The sequence below is a fragment of the Harmonia axyridis genome, chromosome 1 (assembly GCF_914767665.1).
Source record: "Harmonia axyridis chromosome 1, icHarAxyr1.1, whole genome shotgun sequence".
Lineage (NCBI taxonomy): Eukaryota > Metazoa > Arthropoda > Insecta > Coleoptera > Coccinellidae > Harmonia > Harmonia axyridis.
The window spans coordinates 31,365,253-31,381,434 of record NC_059501.1 but is presented as its reverse complement, the minus strand read 5'-3'; the positions used below and the strand labels follow the sequence as shown (position 1 = coordinate 31,381,434).

General features: G+C 32.8%; 4 protein-coding genes across 17 annotated transcripts in view; 3 read left to right on the top strand and 1 right to left on the bottom strand.

Annotated features, from left to right (window-relative positions):
- Positions 1-2,151, top strand: part of LOC123674638 (rho guanine nucleotide exchange factor 18) — a 91,845-nt gene extending 89,694 nt beyond the window's left edge. For all 13 annotated transcript variants that reach the window (XM_045609662.1, XM_045609632.1, XM_045609623.1 and 10 more), the window contains one exon: positions 104-2,151. In XM_045609662.1, the coding sequence (XP_045465618.1) occupies positions 104-325 (222 nt within the window). In that variant the 3' untranslated portion in view covers positions 326-2,151. The remainder of the gene's footprint in view (positions 1-103) is intronic.
- A 2,955-nt stretch (positions 2,152-5,106) lies between these two features.
- LOC123679905 (dipeptidyl peptidase 3) lies at positions 5,107-10,581 on the bottom strand. Of its 2 annotated transcripts, XM_045617468.1 has the most exons (8): positions 10,340-10,581; positions 9,908-10,241; positions 8,906-9,199; positions 8,168-8,466; positions 7,877-8,103; positions 6,877-7,025; positions 5,838-6,206; positions 5,107-5,757 (listed from the first exon to the last, which is right to left on the bottom strand). In XM_045617468.1, the coding sequence occupies exons 2-8, from the start codon at positions 10,238-10,240 to the stop codon at positions 5,317-5,319; spliced, it is 2,112 nt and encodes a 703-aa protein (XP_045473424.1). In that variant the 5' UTR covers position 10,241; positions 10,340-10,581; the 3' UTR covers positions 5,107-5,316. The 2 variants fall into 2 exon arrangements, with proteins under 2 accessions (XP_045473424.1, XP_045473432.1); XM_045617476.1 differs by lacking the exon at positions 10,340-10,581 and having other exon boundaries at positions 9,908-10,271.
- A 104-nt stretch (positions 10,582-10,685) lies between these two features.
- LOC123679921 (DNA polymerase delta subunit 2) lies at positions 10,686-12,676 on the top strand. Its single transcript, XM_045617489.1, has 3 exons — positions 10,686-11,237; positions 11,302-12,105; positions 12,468-12,676. Exons 1-3 carry the CDS (start codon positions 10,853-10,855, stop codon positions 12,581-12,583), a joined length of 1,305 nt encoding a protein of 434 aa, XP_045473445.1. The 5' UTR covers positions 10,686-10,852; the 3' UTR covers positions 12,584-12,676.
- Positions 12,677-14,858: 2,182 nt separating this feature from the next.
- Positions 14,859-15,611, top strand: LOC123684701. Its single transcript, XM_045624114.1, has one exon. The coding sequence runs from the start codon at positions 14,859-14,861 to the stop codon at positions 15,609-15,611; it is 753 nt and encodes a 250-aa protein (XP_045480070.1).
- The last annotated feature ends 571 nt before the right edge of the window (positions 15,612-16,182 follow it).

Sequence of the window (16,182 nt, the reverse complement as noted above, 5' to 3'; positions counted from 1 at the left end):
TATCGAAGAAAATTGATTCCTAAATTCTTACCATAACTTATTAGCATGCATTCTTTGTAAATTGAAACGAGTTCCCAATTGAATTGAGTTTTCTTTTCTATAGACTCCAACGTTACCACATGCTCATAGTAGAACTGGATCAAGCCCAGCCTTGATACAACAGTGTTCTTCACCAACTGGCCAAAATCCTCAGAATATGCAACAAAATTCGAGTAATAAAGCATCTCGCACCAACACCTATCCTAAATTTCCCGATAAATTTCGAGTGAGAAGTAATCAGCAGCAGCAACAACAAACTACTGAAGAAGAAGTGATTTATTTCTGACAAAAAGGATGTAAGAAGTTTATCTTACCCAACATCTTTTGGTGCGTGTTAAGATGCGATATGGTAATATTTGAAGTGTGCAATAAAAAAAATCATTTGATATCTCAGATCAAGAAAAAAACATTCATCTGAGTTTTAAATCTTTCAATGGAAGCAGAAAAATGGCATTTGAGTTTTTAGAAAGGTTTATTTAAGATGTGATTTTCAACTTTATAAAACCATTGTTGGAAAATAAAAAAAATAGCTTGAACTCAAGCATCTCAACTTATATAATTTTAAAGAGAACAATATTTCAAATAAACATTCAATAACTTTCATTTCTCATTTATACTTATTGCTAATTGCATCAGAAAAACATAACAGCTCATTTAAGCATAATGAATATAATTTTTCTAATTTTCAATTTTTCGATAACAGTTGAAGAATATCCTTCTTTATCTATGTGTATGTTAATTTTTATTATTTTGCAATATTTTTTTATACAAATTGACTGATTGTATTATTTATTAACATTAATGACTAATCGCGCTTGAAATTATAAATGTTGAGAATTCATTTGTGATAATGTGTAAATTTCATTTTATTCATGTGTCATCACTGAAATATGAAGAAGGTTGGTTGTTTTTTATTGTGTGGTATACACTTTCCAAATAATTGTAAAAATACTTTTTTAATGTCTTTAGTGTATCTACTTAATACTTGTTCTCTATTGATATGTCTTTTATTTATTTCTTATTTATTTATGTCTTAAACTTTGTATATAATATGATGAAATATTCTAATAAAACTAGCGAAATGCATTCTGCCTTATATAATGTTTATATATTTGCTTTATTTTAGATTTGAATGTAGAAGATAAACTTCGAGATATATTTGTTGACAATTTTCAAAACCAATTGACTGTTCCTTGTTATATATTCTAAAATTTATTGAGGTTTGAAGTTGTAAGAAAAGATGTATTGGAAGGTTGTGCCAATATATATTTTAACAAATAGTGGAGACCTTATCATAAGAAAATTGATCGACATCTCAATTTTAATTTTTGATTTTCAGGTTCAATCCAAAAATCTTCTATTTGAAATTAATTTGTTTTCAAGTGATCTTTTAATTTTCTTTCGGAAAATTTCGAACCAAAAATATACTATCATTAGGCAGATTATATTTATGACTTTTGCATTAAATATAATAAGATTCTGGCAAAAATTGAAGACTCTTAAAGAATTTTTGTTATCAACAAGTTCCAACACCAAAACTAGTTTTGAAATTAATGGATATCACCTTTTGTTCTTGTAAAGTTTGAAAACAAATCTATGTATCACACATTGATAGGCAATAATTTGGACGTGAATCTGAAAACAATTTGAAATTGTGTATTGATCTAAACCATAATATTCTTCCTCTGCATAATTAATTTCATCAAATGTAGATACTTCCCAATAACCGTATTTGTAGTGATTATTTCCAAAGGTGTTCAAGACTTCCGATATAATTCTTGTATAGACTTTATTTTTGTGACATTTACAAATAACTGACTATCGTTCTTGCTCATTTAAATGGAGTAGAATAGTTCTGAATTGATGAACTGTAGCATAAAGTGATAGTTCGTTTGAATGTTTTATAGTATTCAAAAATATATTTTATGGTCTTCCTTAATCTTCAGTATTGATGTTATATAACATACTCAAATCTTGACAATACATTATTCTAAGATATTTTTAATTTTCAGTTTTTAGAAACTATGTACACATTTCACAGTTTTTATCACTCCTATAATGAAGTGACATTTGTATAGATATAGACTGAAATTAAATCCATATAAATATCTATTTAAAACTTTTTTTTTAAATCCAGCGTCAGTACGCCCATGGACTGAAACATAATTTTTTTCTGGTTTATAAACAATGTGAAAATTTTGTAGTATGGTGTGATAATAGGAAATGAAAAGAGTGCTAGATACTCTCATCTTGAGAACCGTTGATCTTATAATGATAAATGTCTGCCCTCCTTAGTTAAAAGATTCAAACTGGCTTTTCAAAAATCAGAACAAAAAAAAAAATTTATTATTGATAATAATAATAATAATATATTTATTCAATCAAAAACTTATTGAAATTACGATAAGGTTGGTTTCGTCAAAACAAAATACATAATTCAAGACTAGCCACTCTTACAAAAATCAAAAAATTCACCTATAGAATATGGCTCACAGTCGACAATTGCTTTATACAGAGTTCTTTTGAAAACTTTCAAGTTGGATGTGCCCCTCAAACTTTGAGGCAGAGCATTAAATAGCCTTAGACCCATGTACAAGGGCGACTTCTCTGTTAAGGTTAAAGAGTGACGTGGATACAAGTATGTGTCTGTGCGCCTAGTATTGTTACAGTTTAAATATTGTTGGAAGTATTCTGGATGACCTATCATGAAAATGAGTACCCTATATACAGGGTGGCCATTTGAAAACGAAACAGACGAGATTACAGACGAAATAAAGTTTTTCGATAGAAATGCTCGGACAGGTCGATTTCTGTTTCGAGCGCTTCAACCCTTGCTACTACAACCCTCACCCCCAAATTTTGAATAGGGAAGATGGGGTGAGTGATACCTCATTTGAAAGGTATTTTTATACTGATTTCAGCACAGTAATTGTTTTTTCATTTTATGCATTAGTTCTCGAAATATTCTTAACTAAGTATTTGAAAATGAAGTGGTGTTTTCATGGCACTTGTAGTGTTTTGTGAAAAATCGACATTTTGAGCTTCAAAACAACCATGACTGTGGCTTTCTTCCTAACTAACTAACGCATGAATATTTCGAGAACTAATGCATAAAATGAAAAAACAATTACTGTGCTGAAATCAGTATAAAAATACCTTTAAATTGAGGTATCACTCACCCCATCTTCCCTATTCAAAAATTGGGGGTGGGGGTTGTAGCAGCAAGGGTTGAAGCGCTATGCGTCCGTAACCTACATCTTAAGTTGTCCCCCTCGAAACAGAAATCGACCTGTCCGAGCATTTCTATCGAAAAACTTTATTTCGTCTGTAATCTCGTCTGTTTCGTTTTCAAATGGCCACCCTGTATGTATAGACCATATGATGTTAAAAATTTGTTCTCTTTAAAATGCCCCCTACATGATTCTCTAAAACCTAATTTCAATATGATTCTCAAAATGAATTCTTGCCTCAGAAACACAGTTTCAATTCCTGAGCCACTTCCCCAAAAAATTATCCCATATGATACTAAAGACTGAAAATTTGAAAAATAAACGATTCTCAGAATTGGCAAATCAACTTTAGTTTTCTACACATTCATTGAATATATCACAGAATTCAGGCGCTTAATCAGATTTTCTATGTGTGTGTTCCACTTGAGATTTTCGTCCAGATATATTACTAGGAACTTCACTGTGCTGGACACTGATATATTCCTGTTGATATTGGTGGGAATGTCTGCTGAAGATCTATTACAGTTGAAAACTACACATTCAGTTTTTTTCATATTCATCACGAGGCAATTTTCTTCACACCATCTGTTTATGTTTCCTAGTATAGAATTCGCTTCTTCGATTGTTAGTGTCAGGAATGGAGACGTTAGCATACAATTTGCAACATCCGCAAAGGCAATCAGTTCAGCCAAGACTCTTTTGAGTAACCTTAGTCTAAGGACCAGAGGGAGGTCATTTATGTATACCAGGAAGAGAATAGGGCCTAGGATACTTCCCTGCGGTACACCTGCTTTATTTTTCCTTTTAGTTGATTGATATTTGTTGTTGTTGATATTCATTTCCACTGATTGAGGTCTTTCCTTCAAGTAACTTTCGAGCAACTTCAATTGTTTGTCCCTTATTCCGTATTTTTCGAGTTTTTTCAACAAAATGTCTATTTCCACACAATCAAATGCCTTGGATAGATCTAGAAAAATGCCAAGTGGCATCCCTCAATCAATATATAGGGTGAGTCTTCGACTTGTACATATATTTCAACCGAAGATTCCTGAGATCAAAGAAAACACTAATTTCCTTTACCATTTTTTTCAGATTTGGCTTGGTTGATAAGATACAGGCTGTTGAAAATCCATAAAAAAATGTAACTTTTAGTTATATTATTTCGCCCATGGAGTGGAAGTTTTTTTTGACCTCAGGAATCTTCAGATAAAATATAAGTACAAGTCAAAGTAAATCACAACTTTTGCAATATGTATAATCTCTCATCGATTATCCAGATTTTTGATTATCCAAATGTCTAATGACAACAATTAAATTAGTCCAGATAAAGGGGTTTCTACTGTACTTTGACCAACAATTTCAAAAGGGGCTACCAAATTTTACCTCATTTGAAATTTATAAAAAATAATTATATATAATCTACATCCATTTAACCTTACAGTGTTTGGATAAAAAATAATTAACAAGTATTATGTTGATTTGATGGATAAAAAAAATGAATTCTGAAATTTTAGTTTCCTTTTTAATCAAGGGAGTTTTGATGAAATTAGTGTTTCAAATGTGCATCATGTACTTCCTGAGATTAAAGAAATTTATTTATGTACTCCTCTCATACTATGTGGAAATCGCCCTACTTTCTTCAATAATTTTTGTTTCAGATTATTGCTAATATCACTTTTTGAAAAGCGTTAGATGCAATTGACCATGAAGTGAGGTCCGGTGACTGAGATAAAAAAAAAACTTCATTGTCCAATTCATCTATCACGATATTCCACATCTATGTAATAGGAGCACAACCTTGGAACTTTATTTCCGAACAGGGGTAATAAAAGTTTACTTTGGATAATATTTTATTCATAAATTTTATATAGAATTCTCATTTTATAAAATTACAGCATAATTTTTTTTTAAATTATATTCAAAGCATAAACTACTAAATACATTAAAAAATTTCACTTTAAATTGCTAACTTGCTTCAATAGAATTTTCTATTAAAGTAAATATTTCCCTGTTGTAGGAGAGTATTTAATTTTTCAGTAATAATGTCTCAAGCAAAATGATGTGCATCTTTTTTGGACAAGTCCAAAAGAGCCTTGTATAGAATATCAGGCTCATCAAATCTCTCTACCCAGGAATTAATTAAACCTTCTGCATTATTTTCATAACTTTTCAGAGTAACCTTTTCATTATCAATAAAAGTATTACTCTGTACAAATATTTTTCTTGGTTGCTTTTTAGCCAAAACTATAGATCTCCAACTGAGCCATGGTTCTTTCACCTCAGAATAATGATTAAAGAGCTTTTCTGCAGCTTTGATATTTCCAGTAGCTTTATATGTTTGCAGTTGTAGTAAGAAATGACCAATAGCATTCCTTCCAGCACCTCTTATCTGTGTTTTATCAAGGGTGACCAAAAGATCATCTTTCGTTGGTTGAGTAACTTTGACTACTCCAGCTTGGATGAGAACTTGAGCTAGTACAAATCTTGCCTGAAAAAATATGAATATGAAAGTAACAAAGCTTACAAAGTGATATTCATATTGAAGACCTATAAAATAGAGTGTTCTACCTGTGAGTGAGCTTGTAGCCATCCTCTTCCTGGGGCCCACATCTCTAAGCCTCTGCCTGCACCGGCATACACTAAAGATAACCAATTTACATACACAATATGCTCAGCTTCTTCTCCTTCATGTCCGAAAATCTTCAACACTGAGGGTTCTAAACTAAGATATAACCCTACAGCCTCAGCTCTACATTCCTCATAGGCTGAACTGAGAGATCCAAATTTAGAATCATATGTATCACTTGATTCATAATAGGAGGACACAACTTCACCTGTCAAAGGATCAACAAGATCAGATGGAAAGTTAAAGGTACCATTACGTTCTTTTTTCAATAGTTTACCAGATCCATGGCCCAAGAGTTCATGCAAACCAACCTGTAAGATTAAAAAAATGTGAAATAAATATTAAGCATTATTATCGTTAAAATATTAAGTCTTGTGACAAAAAGTCAAAAAAGAAAAAAAAAATTGTTGAGACTTGTTACTGAATTTTATTCTATATTCATTGAATAGAGCGATTCGGACACAAGCGATCAAAATGTGCAGCGCAGGGCATAATTACAGCCCCCCACTTGTTGCGGCTTCACAGCAACTCGCTCACGCTCTCTCCTCGTATATACCTTCGTACTTCTTCAATCGGTACTGACTTCTGACATGTGCAGTGACCCTTTACTAGCCTGAGAGGGCTTGGTGGGCTGCGCATCTCTCGAAAGAACGACACTGCTTGGAACATAAAGTCTACTGTTCTATGGCAATGTCATCATGCTTCGTTATGGAGATGAGAGGTGAATATGACAGGAATAATGTTGACATACTGATGATTCCATCAGTCATTCCGGAATAAAAGACCGCGATCCTCTGAGAGAGGGCGCACTTTCAAAATTGGCTTAGAGTGCTTCGTCAAATAGTTATTATTATAACAGTATGCCAAGGAATAAGAAGCAATATTTCAAATTCAACTATACCAATTACCAAAAAATTATTGTTAACCAACAATAACACTATATTTATTGAATAATACAGTTATGTTTGAATTAATAAATACCTGTAATTCAAAGGCAGGTATTCTGTATTTTTGTAGTAATTCTCCATCAGCTTCACTCAAAAATGGACTCACTGTAGCTTGATAACTAGCAGGAATTACATTTCCCAAAGACACATTTTTAAACCCTTCTGTTTGCCTTATGTCATCATCTATCAGAAGAAGAATTCAATTAGAGCACAGTATTATTAATAATTGTTCAATTTTTTTCTTTTCTTCATTAATGATTCAAATGGTGATTAAGAGTTCAGTTGAAACGATGTGAGTTTGGTTATTCAATCTCAACAAGATGAAATAAAAGCTATAATAATAATAATAATTATGTAATTACAATGTAATTAATTGGGTTTCGAGAACACATGAAGATCAAACATTACTAATTGATATTTCTCAGCTTCTTGTCTTAATTTTTATAAGATTGATTATTTATTCCCATTGCTACAGATATTCAAATACGATTAAAATAAAAATGCGATCCTTACATCAGAAGCTAATCTTTCTGTGGGCTTGGAAAAGAAGAGTAAGGCAGCAGTTTAACAATGAGAGTGGAATTATAGAATAACCTTCTGGAGGAACACTCCTTGTCTTGTTCAGGCAAAGAAATTTGTGGTGCTTTCACGGACCTATACCAGGAAGCTCTTGAAACTACCACGAGCTGAGCTTTGGGTAATGGTGGGACTGCTCACAGGACACTGTCATTGCAAATATCTTTTGTACCGCATAGGTAAGTCAGCAGTTGAGATTTGTAGGCTCTGTGGGAAAGATGTAGAAACAGCCGAACACATGGTATACAAATGTTCGGGGTTGACTAGTCTAAGAACCACTCATATGGAAAAGTCAGTGCTGGATAATCACGAAGTGAAAACCAAAGCTACTTAGGATGTCATTAGTTTTATTTAATGTATCAACGACTCAATCCAGCAGTAATGTCCCCGATTCAATAATAATAATACATCAGAATTTAAGACTAAAGAACATAACATTTGATTGAAGTAAAACTTACAATTGGGAATATTGATTCCTGCTGGTATTCCACTTCCAGCAAAAGTGAGTACATCCAAAGAGGTGAAATCAGGTTTGAGGAACTTGTCCTTTTCAAAATTTTTGTTCCATGGTAATAAAGGCAAGAATTTTTCTGCTTCAGATACAAGAGTGTTGAATTTCGCTGACATTTCCCTGTTGACAACAGCTACAAAACCTTCAAATTCTCCTCTCACACCTGTAGGGTCTCTAAAATAATGTTATCAATTAAAATATGAATTTTTGAAGTTATTACAAGACTATCTAATTTTACCTGTATGTTTCAATGAAACCAATGTAATTTTCTACAGCTGGTGATTTATCCTTAATCCAAAATCTCGATCCATTTTTATGCTCATCTAGTGATCCACTAGTAAATGAAGAAATATAAGATTCTAACATTTTTTGTTGTGTTTCATTGGCAGCATATGACACAGTTTGTTGTAGATGTTCAGCAATTTTGGACATAAGAGGAGAATAATCACCAGATGTGAGTCGATACGTTATGTTTCCTACAGTCTCTTTTTTCAATTCTTTTGCCTCCTTCGAAGCTAAACGAATTTCATATTCTACCTAATAATCATGATTTTTATAATCAATTAAAAATATAGATAATTTTCTTCAATTATATGTGAAAGTAGGTAAATACTTCAAATTATTTTTATAATAAGCTTTATACTATGTAATAATATTGATGACGTTAATTGGACAAAAAATGCAAATTATTCACCAAAGAACTCACAAGCACAGAGCTATTTTGAGTACATTTCTCTTTCATTTACTTATCATTATTAATTGGCAAAATAGGCAAACAGTATTTATTTTTTTCAATATTTCAAAACCATTGAAGAATAGTTATTTATATGATACTTATAATACAAGTGCAGAAGGCATTAATATTCTCCCATGAATTTTGAATGAACAAGTGTTAGAAACAGCCTTCTGAACAGTATCATACATTATTTTCCCAAATTCACTGAATGAAGCTAATGCCAAAATAAATTTTATATACCTTCCCATCTTCTGTTGTAGATTTGAAAAGTCTTGTATTCCATAATTCCAAATCCTTACTTTTTACCCAATTGGTAACAGTTTCATTATCTTCTTTAGTGCAGTTTTTCGATAAGTATGTTGTACAGCCTTCAGGGTTGCAACCTAAACATCTTTTACTTTTTTCTAAATTATAAACATCTGATTTTATTTGGCTCCATATTGGTTCAAGCTCTGACCAAACACTGCTTACCCTGATCAAATTTTCAAATGTTGTGCACTCAATGTTAGGGATAATTTTGGTGTCACCAAAGCCCTAAATAGAAACAATGATTGTGATTTAATGAATATAGATAGGCCAACAGGGTTAGATTACTATTTTTTCTGCATATTATATTTGAACTATAGAAGCTTGTCCAAGCAAAAATTAAAAAAATGTAATTGAAGATATACATGTTTTATATATTTATATAAGAATGGATATTTTGTGTTGAATGTCATTTGAAGCACAACTTGAAATTTGGAGAAAAATATTCATTAATCTTTCAGAATTAATTATCTTGGTTTATTATTCTTAGTTATCTTGGTTTTTAATACATATGTTGTTGATTTTGTACCTGAAAATATATTTTTACTAATTCTGATGTGATTAAATAATAAACCTTTATCAGTTTTTCAGATAAGAAATTAAATCTGAAAATAACATGTTTATTTTATTATTTTCAAATTACATTTATCTTCAGAATAAAATATATTTTGAGGAAAATATTCATTTGACTGGCAGATTTTGAAGAAATAGTAATTTATAGATTTATTAACACCCAGTTGCAAGAACGTTCATTAAAATGTAATAAAGCATTAAGATTTTAATCCTCCATTAAATGGTGCAGGTAGCAAATTGATGAAGCCTATTGGAGAGTCAAAATTTTAATGACGGCATTAAATTTTAATGAACGTTAATGCAACTGGTTGTAAAATGAACACAAAAATAATAAAATATTATAATGAATAAAGTTGAACTTACTTTGTAATTACCCGCATTTGCAAAAACACCACAAGTATAAATTAACAGGGCGTTGATATCTTCTTCTGAGAATCCTTTTTCAAGACAAACATCCTTGAAATCTTTGCAACTTTGTTTGGAGAAAAGTTTATGTAGTAATACAAAGATGGGCCCTGATTCCAAACTGGTTTGAATCATGGTAACTAAGCCCCCAACCCAAGATGCTTTGCTCAAAAAATGAGCATATTTTTTTTCTTTGTCAGTCAATCCATCGAAAGCAGATTTTACTTCTAAGCCTACAATTGGCTGATCAGACGGCAAAGTATAAAGACTTTTATCTAATGTATCGCTCATTCTGCCGAAAAATTTCGGAATTAGGTATTATCTATTGAAATTAAATGCTATATACCAATAGAATATATGGGGTGAAGAATCAGTTTTTTGCTTACTCACCTGAAGAATTTTCTAACGCTCCTAAATTATAGGATGCTTTCTGGAAATATGAGATCTATCAGTGTATATTTCTGTTGTGAAATATATTGCTCAGAGACTTCTAATATAAAATATCCAAGTTGTCAGCATAAACAGTGGTTAAAAAGTTCATGTGATGTATACACATATATACGACAAACTAGGTACAGCTGATGCTGACAAAGCGAAAGCACTGTACTGTTTTTTTTATTTTGACTGCCACTGACATTCAATAGTGCCATAAGTATAAATTGAAGTATCCCTTCTGTTAGTAGATCTTTTGCATTTTTTCAGTAGATAATAAGAAAAAAATTGGTGTTCGCGGTTAATTTGAATGTTAACCTAGAACAATAGAAGGGTATTATTTGTTATTATTCACTATAAATATTTCATGTTTCCTTTCTGAGTTTCCCGCATGATATTTCTTGCTTTTACAAAAGTATCTTTTTTAATATATATCATCAATATATTCCATAGATTTGAAAGTAGCAGGAAATGGACAATACATTAGTGAAAAGATCTTCTGTTATATATGAAAATCATTCGAAGAAGTTCATAACATCAACTAGAAATTACAAAAAACAATATTGCAGTATATATTTAACTCGCCTTGAACTTATGCGGAATGTTCTTATTCAAAAAGCTAAAGAGAAATGGGGAGAAGAATATCTCATTGTGAAACTACATAAACTTTCAGAAACAGACTGTGATAAATGTATAGTCATTGGAACATTATTTAAGGATCAGAAACTCAAACCATCCATTGTTAAACAACTATCAGAAGCTAATCAATTAGTTCCCCAGCCAATACTCACTAATTTCACTGATGATTCAGATGTTTTATTGATTGAAGATGAATTGCAGAGGTATCAGATATTAGGTAAGCTATCATTTTAAGTTGCCCTTTACTTTTAATGAATGCTGAGATATATATATTTTTTCAGGAAACTTGAAAAAAGAGGAGCTCGTTACAGGTATAACATGTGCCTTATTAGGTTCTGATATTGGTAAAGGAAAATTTACAGTCGAGGACTATATATTTGTGGGTTTTCATAATCAGATACAACGTCCTCTTTTTGAACACAATATTTATGTTTTGTTTCTGAGTGGATTAGATTTGGTTCATTTAGAGAAGACTAATATATTTTTACAAATTATAATACAATGGCTGTCTGGTTTGATACTTTTAAATCAAGAAATTAACTCTAAAGATATATGCAGAGTAATTATAGCTGGAAATAGTATAAGGACAATTCCTGAGAAGGCTAAACCTACAATATCCATGACTTCCAGAGTTCCAGAATCGACTGATACTATTGATGCTGTAAAAATTTTAGATGGATTCTTAGTCAATCTATGCCAAATTATTGATGTCGATATTATGCCTGGTGAAAATGATCCTTCAAATCATATCCTGCCACAGCAGCCTCTCCATCACTGTATGTTCCCAGAATCTTCGAAGTATAAGTCATTCAATCAAGTTCCAAATCCATATAAATGTTCTTTAGGAGGTTTGACGGTGTTAGGTTCATCTGGACAACCAATAAGAGATATTTTACGTTTTTCTGAACTGAAAGATCCTCTCGATGCACTAGAAAGTTGTCTGAAGTGGTCCCATTTGGCCCCAACTGCTCCTGACACATTAGGTTGCTTTCCCTTCTATGAAGAGGATCCATTCATAATTGACGATTGTCCTCATGTATTTTTTGCAGGGAATCAGGAGAATTTTGGTACAAGAAAAGTGAAAGGTGAGTTTCATTTCAATCACTGTACACTGATTCGAGAAATTCTCTCTTTTTATTGTTATTCAAATGATTATACCATTTTAATTCAGAATGTAAAGGTATTACTAGGACTCATATCAATTTAAATGCATATGTTATATTTCTAAGAATGATTATTTGATCTCTCAAATTCTAATGTTAATTTTTGATAGAATATCTTGCTTCAAAAAATTTTCAACTGGAATTAAGTGGTTTAAAATATTCAAAGCTAATTTTTTCAGTATTATTTAGTTCTAATTGAGGTTTGTTGAAACTTCAAATTGAAATTATTTCTTTCGATGGTGCTAGAAAGTTGTTGTTAATATTTTATTATTCTCACATTTCAGGTCCTGATGGCCAAGAAGTATGTTTGCTATCAATTCCAGAATTTTCAACTACTTATCAAGCATGTTTGTTAAATTTGAAAAATTCAGAATGTTTTCCAGTTTTATTTTCATCTTGAGTTAAGATTATGAATTAATTTTTAATTTTTTGTTTTCTATTGATATATCATTGTGAATATACAGCATCATTTAAATAAACCTAATTTTCATTAGAAATCTTAGTGATTGGATATAATATAATGAAATAAAGTGGTTGTGAATTGCAAAAGAGTGAATATTTGTATAATTATCATCTTATAAAGTATCTGCTTTATGCCTGAATACAATATGATGACCAATTGTAGTGAAAAGAATTATTTGAATCAGAGTAATTAGATACAATAAAACTATGATATGTATAATTAAAACAAAATCTTATTTTTATAAGAGTACTAAGCATCTGAATAGTCTCACAGAGGCCTAGGATCAAGAGTTGGGATAGTGGTCTGCTAGAAAGTTGGTCGTTTATATTTGTCGGGTTGTGAGGTACAGTACTGATATCAATTGCTGTTAGAAGACTTCCATTTTTTCATGATACATTTGTTGAAAGTCGGGAAATCTTAATGTTGTTCTCTTTTTCGAGTTCATTAAGTTTGCCCTCGAAGCTTCTAGCTAACTTCGCATTGCCGCTATGAATCTATTCTTTGACATACCCAAGAAATTGCAATGCTTCAAAACACAATTGATGTTGTTCAGCACAAAGAATCACAGTAATATACCAAATTACCACAATCGTTATTATTACTTTGTGCACGGGATCTCTTCACTTAGGGCAACTGAGTGAAAATAGCTATTGAAAAAATTGGCCTGAGTACATAATAGATAAGAATATGGATGAAGTTACTCTTTGCTTGCTTGAGAGATGACATTGTGAGCTGCGCATCTATCGGAAGGCACGATGCTCCGCTATGGAGATAGAGGAGTATTTGGCAGGGATCACTGAGTGGCTATACCATCGGTGAGGGTATGTTGAAACACCCAATCCCTTCGAGAACGGGCGAACCAAAATTGTCTTGAGAACTCTTCGCCTCGACGTGGGGCGAAAAAGTCGTAACCAGCTTGCACAACGTTGTGTTGTGGCGACTCAACATCACGGCTCCTCGCGTCTTGATCAACATGTGCAGCGCATGGCACAACTCAAAGCCCCTCACTTGATGCGAATTCGCAGCGACAGCGCCGATGGCATGTTAAGCATTGCTTTTCCGTCCTCACAACTCGCTCTTTCTCCTCGAATAAACTTTCGTTCCTCTTCGCCTCTTCCTCTGAGGCATCGTCAGTACTGGCAGGGGGTGATCAGAAGGGTATCTGAATATGGCCGACTCACGTTTCCGCTTAGAAGTGGCGTAGTAGGATAAAAATTTAATTCATTCAAAAATAATACATTTCGGTGAAATTTAATAATTCTATTAGTGTGTGGTCTGCCATCCGCTGGATCTTAGACTATAAAAATTGGCTTCAGAACAATAGTGGTAATAAAATAATCGTTTTCGACTCTTATTTTCAGAGTAACAGAAAATTACGAATTGAATAATCAATAGGATCGAGGCTCAGACGTGGTACTAATATTCGCATTTGACACATTGGTTTGTGGGAGCCTTAAATGAAGATATATTATACATATATAAATCTTTCTTTGTGATGTATATAGGGTAGTAAGAAGCACAATTTAAAATTATTTTCATATATACAGTGTTAGAAAACGAAGATATAGATCAAAGTAACACTTTTTTAATCGGAACACCCTGTATATAAATTCAAAAATGGAATAGTTAAAATTTAATTGAATTAATTTAATGATGTCATTAAAATTTTAATCCTACTGTATTAGGAGCCTACCTGCACCGTTTAATGGAGGATTGATTTTAATGTGGCATTAAATTTTAATGAATGTTCCTGCAACTAGAAATTATAGCTGGCAATAGCGTTGAAATTATAATCATAAATAATATAAATTCGGAATTAAAGATAAAATATCGTCAAAAAAGTCAATCTGAAACTTACCACTAAAGTCATGGCCAACAAAATTATCAGCTTAACATCCTTAGCAGACGAACAGCAGGGATTCAGAACGGGTAGATCATGCACGGATGCGGTGTTTGTTTTAAGACAAATCAAGGAAAAATCAATAGAATACAACAGGCCAGCATATATGTGTTTTGTTGACTTAGAGAAAGCGTTCGATCGTGTGCAGTTAAAGGACGTCTTCTCATTCTCTTTCTCATTCAGACCGTTCGGAACGTATACAAGGAAAATTGGATTCGGGCGAGAATAAACGGGACCTTGACTGAGCCAATTGCAGTGGGCCGTGGCATTCGACAGGGAGATTCCTTGAGCCCTCTCCTCTTTAACATCATTATGGACGAGGTGATAGGGAATGTACGGACACTAAAGGGATACGGAATGGGCGACCGTGAAATAAAAATTCTCTGCTATGCCGATGACGCCGTACTGGTGGCTGAGAGTGAAGACGACCTCCAACGGCTGTTACATCGTTTCAATTGCACTGCCAAATCATTCAATATGACAATATCAACCCAGAAAACCAAATGCATGACAACATCAAAAACACCATTAAGATGCAAACTGGAAGTCGACGGCAATATCATCCAACAAGAAATGAAATTCAAATACCTGGGCATAGAATTATCAGGCTGTGGTGATGTTGAGGAGGAAGTGAGGGCACAAACTGTGAGGGCAACAAGAGTGGCGGGATGTTTGAGTGACACGGTGTGGCGAAATAAAAACATCAAAGTGGAAACAAAGGCCAGAATTTATAAAGCAGTAGTAAGACCAACTATGACATACACCGCTGAAACTCGACCAGACACAGCGAGGACAAGACAACTACTGGAGACCACCGAAATGAGGGTACTTCGCAGAATAGCTGGAAAGACACTACTCGACCGGGAGAGAAGTGAAAATATAAGGAGAACATGCGGGGTGGAAAATATCAATGAGTGGGTATTGGGTCGAAAGAGAGAATGGAACGACCACATAAGTAGAATGGACGAGGAAAGGATGGTCAGAATTGCACGCGATAAATCACCACTAGGTCGCAGAAGTTTAGGACGCCCTCGAAAGCGATGGAGCGACAATTTGTCGGTGTAGGCAGAGATTCGACGGAAAGAAACAGGCGAATCGCCTAAAAAAGAAGAATGAAGAAGAAGAAGAAAAAGAAGAAAAAAGTCAATCTTGAATCATTAATTCAACATACAAATTAATATGAACATATCGCCAAGCTGTGCCCGATGTGGTCCATAGATTAACGAAGTATAAGGTGGTCTCTAGTTCTCTGGGCTCACGCCAAGTGCTCTCCTAAGGTCATATTTGCCACCAGTGTTATCAACCTTTCTGACCGGTATTGTACCTGATGTACAAACAATAAATGGTTAATACCAGTAATTAATATTTTCAATATTGTTCAACTTATAAAATAGAATTATTATAATTCTATTAGAAAAATAGTAGAAGTTTAAAAACAAGAAAGATTGATGAAGAAAAATTGATTCTTCTCAAGAGAACGTCAATAGGTACCCTACATATGCAAACCATAGTCTTCATTGGCGTAACTAGACTTGACTCATAAGGGGGTTACCCACACTTTGAAAAAGCAAAATCTTTCAATTATTTATAATTTTTTTTTAAATTGTTACTTACAACTTTTTTCTATTTCTTCTAA